Consider the following 4,102-nt stretch of genomic DNA (forward strand, 5'->3'; position numbering starts at 1 on the left):
TGGGTTAGTGAACAGCGTCGCAAACATCGCAGATACCCCGCCCATCGCCATGTCTGTGACGTCACGTAAGACGCCATCTTTTTTGTGTGTAATATTTCCCGCCATTTTTCAGGGCCTAAAAGTGAGGTTAGTTTAAGAAAATATGTTTAAATTTTATTATTACGACTAAAGAATCTGAAATTACCGATTGAAATGCTTCTAAAATCAATAATAAAAAATGATTGTTGAAATGAAAAGACAGTTCTATTTTAAAACAGTTTATTTTTCTTAAACAATAATCAACAAACAATCTAATTCTATTCACATTTTCATAAATACATTTAAACGTAACGAGAAAATAAAAAAATAAACGAAATGTACCTAGTAGATTTCCACAAACTTATTGCTGGAATTTTCTACTAAAGCTAATGTTAGCCTACTAAACTGCACTATTAGGTTAACTAAACATTATAGACAATTTATTTCTTAAGTAGACAGGCAAAATTCTATACATGTAATTTATTCTACTCTAAGCTGTGTTTACAATAAATCAGTATTTCTACAACTATCGATTTAAATGACAATTCCATACTTAAACCAAAGCCATTGTAAACAACTATCAAAATTAAACAACAAAACATGTATTGTCATCTCTATTTCTACAAAGAGAAAAAAAGAGACAACTATATTCTTATGAGTTTCGTAGAAAATTCAAGGTTACTGCCTTCATACCGTTTTACCACTTATAAGACAATTGTTATCTTGATTCTTAAATAATGTTCTGGCCTTGATTGGATTTATCTTATATTCAAAGTAAATAAAATACACATAATGTAATGATAAGATCACAAATACGTAATACTGAGACTGCTATTTAACATGTATAGTTATAGGACTTTGCTTTCACTGACAAAACACATATTTGACATTTGAAACATACTAAAGAGATGTTCCCACAGTGGGAGCCCATAAGGGGTAATAAGATCTTTGGTTATTTTGTACATATTTCTATAACTCAAATATGGTAAATAAGTATTAACATTAAAATAAATTATTTCATATTCATTTGATGAAGGTTATGCATTTAATTTTTTCAAGCCTAAATGTTTTTCAAAATCTTTCAACATATCCCAGAAGACCAGAAGCAGGACGGAATGTGGCGCCTGCCTGAGGTACGAGGGACCGATTCCTTTGTAAAACGCTAAAAGACCTTCCGTTTTAGTTATTTTACGCGCGCAATCCAGTATACCGGTATAAAGAAGACCACGACCATTGACGTCCACGGCTGTAAGAGAAAATAAAATATTTAAAACCAAGCAATAATTGATTCAGATATATACCGGCTTTTAATAGAAAAGGAACTGTGAAGTTTTTGTGATAAAATTTATTTAGTTTAGAGAAAAAAATGTAAACTAGAGATTAAATGCAAGACCTTTATATCACACTAAAAAAAGTTTTGTTTTAAGTGAAAAATCGTAATAAATATAGCCTATGTTACTCAGTGATAATGTAGCTTTCTAAAGGCAAATAAACTTTTTAAATATGTACAGTAGTTTTAGAGTTTTTTCCTTACATACAAAAACACAAAATTTTCCTATTTACACTATAATACTTCATACTTATATTATAAATGCCAAAGATGGATGGATGGATGTTTGTTAGAGTTTGTAGCCTAAACGGCTCAACGGATTTCAGTGAAATTTGGTATAGATGTAGAGGATAGTTTGAAGAACACATAGGCTACTCACTTTTGTTTCTTTTTTAATTCCACGCGGACGGAGTCGCAGGCGAAAGCTAGTCAGCATATAAAAGTTTAAGATAGATTGTGAGGTGTTTTAACTTGTCTTTAAGTTGTTGAAAAAAAAAAATGTTCTCAATTGTTAATAGATTGTAAACCTTATTCTATCAAAAATAGGATTTAAAATGTCTCAATTAATACAAGAAACATACCTTGGTTGTAGAGTCGCGTCATTATTACATCCATAGGAGTGAGTGTGACAGTCTTCATGATTGCGCCAATGTTACCAGCTATAAAAGCTGACAAATATTTTGATTGCTGGAATAAATTATTATTGTCCATCCATTCTTTGCTTCTGAAAACATAAAATAACTTCTACAAAATATAGAAAACACTTAAAGCATGTGTCCAGTTTGAAAAATAATTTCACATAGACATGAATTGTTGAGCTGCGGCTCAACAACTAAATTCGCTCAACCAATGAGACATAAACTGCTCAGTAACTTCACTCACACAAATTATAACTCTATACAGCTACAAATTGAGCACCTCAATTGATCAGCTTCATTCATCTAGTATGCTGATCTGTAGATCATACAATCTGAGTTACTCATGTCTAAAAATCATACTTATTACTTACATAGAAAAGGATGCAATTTGTGATGCTGAACCAATGGAATTTCTTATCATCATCCCATGTGCTCCTCTGAATAAACCTGACAAGCCGTTCTTTTTATATATCTTCATTATTGCATATGTCATACCACTGTGCGCATGCTGTGTGCCCACAGCTATTTTCTCCGAAGAATATGACATTAATTGTGTCTTAACCAGTTGCAACGGACTACCAAAGAATGCTCCCACCATCCCCGCTAAGGACCCAAAGAACATACTGTTTATAAACTTTGTATTGTTCAATTCATCTCTTAGCAAACCATAATCATCGGCATGTTGGTATATACCTAACCTAAAATTAGAATTTAAAATATGTTATATTGTTTTAAATGCATTTAATTTGGCATTCTTCTATGTAATCAGCAATGAAAAAGCTTTTGAAGGAAAAAAAGTGTGTAAGTTTATTTATTAATGATTTAACACAAATTTTACATAAATTATACACTTGATTAATTCACTAGTGTTTTTCTTAGAATGTTAAAAATGGATTACCATGATAGTGAATGAATGATGGAATGTTCTCCATAAGATCCTGTAGACTTCCTTATATTCTTGAATAGATTACATTCCACATTATTACATAAAGATTCTCAATGTAATAATTAATTGACAAGCCTGTTTTGTTATTTGCCAAAATGGCTACATAATTAAGAGTAGTCTAAAAACAAGAAACTATAAAACATTGTGCACAAAATCTCAAAAAAATTATAATGACATCAAAGCAAAACACATTAGTACAAAAATTTAAAATTACATGATGACAGGGACATTGCCAGGGGTAGGGAGTATTCTGTTCCTAGCAAGAGACTTCACAAATGCAAAATTGATATAAACCCACTACAAATAGAACTATGAAGTCTAAAAAATGGTATGAATGCTTGTAGTTGATGAATATTAAACAAGCTTAAGTATTTGTCTGCAAATCAAACTTACCGCACTCCATTGACAACTAATTGAAACCAAAGAGCTGGCACTAATCCTTTTTGTAACGAAGCCACTCCATCATGTTTGATAATTGTATAAATCGCATGTGGAACGTTTTTATAATACACATTATGTTGTCCGCGTGCCCGAAGCTCTCCTTGCAACTGCATACGCGTTTTCACCACATCAAATGGATTGCTAAAAAAGCCTGCGCCAACGCCCGCCAGGCCTCCCACGAGAAAATCCATTTTCGCTATAAAACGTATCGCGTTGTTATTTAACTAATAAAATCGCACAAATCACAACGGATTGTTTTTACAACATTGAACATAAGTTATTTTTGAGAGATCTCCGATAAAGAAACTGTATATCCCGGTAGAGGAAAATCTTGCAAGAAATATTTGTTTCTCATCATATAATTATGTCAAAATATATTGAAATATTATACTTACTTTTTAACAGTTTTCTTCATTAGAAACTAAAGATATAACCATCGCTGTATCCATGTATGTATGTTAATTTAACAATAGTTATGTTAAATAACGCGATATTTGGTACATTATATAAATATTTTCATAACGATATCGTGACTATTCGAGGTTATATTTATTCCTATTTGACATAACATTGCGTATTACGTCAACAAGTGACGTGAATGTCAAAAAGATCAGCTGATTATGAAAAAAAACACAAAACATAGATAACCACTGACCTCTTTAAATGGACAGGCTAAATCACGTATGTCATATCTTTTTGATATTCATATTTTGGTGATGTCGGTAGCGG

The 4,102-nt window shown here is 31.5% G+C and overlaps 2 protein-coding genes across 2 annotated transcripts in view; both read right to left on the minus strand.

Annotated features, from left to right (window-relative positions):
- LOC106109096 (solute carrier family 25 member 35-like) overlaps positions 1-206 on the minus strand; it is a 2,062-nt gene extending 1,856 nt beyond the window's left edge. Inside the window, exon 1 of the mRNA XM_013290499.1 lies at positions 6-206. Within this exon, the coding sequence (XP_013145953.1) occupies positions 6-105 (100 nt within the window). The 5' untranslated portion in view covers positions 106-206. The remainder of the gene's footprint in view (positions 1-5) is intronic.
- A 38-nt stretch (positions 207-244) lies between these two features.
- Positions 245-3,943, minus strand: LOC106109475 (solute carrier family 25 member 35-like). The gene is made up of 5 exons (XM_013290988.1): positions 3,769-3,943; positions 3,326-3,569; positions 2,358-2,684; positions 1,930-2,072; positions 245-1,264 (listed from the first exon to the last, which is right to left on the minus strand). The coding sequence occupies exons 2-5, from the start codon at positions 3,562-3,564 to the stop codon at positions 1,056-1,058; spliced, it is 918 nt and encodes a 305-aa protein (XP_013146442.1). The 5' UTR covers positions 3,565-3,569; positions 3,769-3,943; the 3' UTR covers positions 245-1,055.
- Positions 3,944-4,102: the final 159 nt, after the last annotated feature.

This window comes from Papilio polytes, unplaced genomic scaffold (assembly GCF_000836215.1).
Source record: "Papilio polytes unplaced genomic scaffold, Ppol_1.0 DF821289.1, whole genome shotgun sequence".
NCBI lineage: Eukaryota > Metazoa > Arthropoda > Insecta > Lepidoptera > Papilionidae > Papilio > Papilio polytes.

Bases quoted from the DNA above. Each gene is read 5' to 3' on its own strand.
- LOC106109475 (XM_013290988.1), bottom strand. From the start codon at position 3,564: ATGGATTTTCTCGTGGGAGGCCTGGCGGGCGTTGGCGCAGGCTTTTTT. The intron at 2,073-2,357 runs GTAAGTAATAAG...TTATGTTTTCAG, and splicing joins CAAATTGCATCCTTTTCTAT to AAGCAAAGAATGGATGGACA. The intron at 1,265-1,929 runs GTATGTTTCTTG...TTTCTCTTACAG, and splicing joins GACGCGACTCTACAACCAAG to CCGTGGACGTCAATGGTCGT.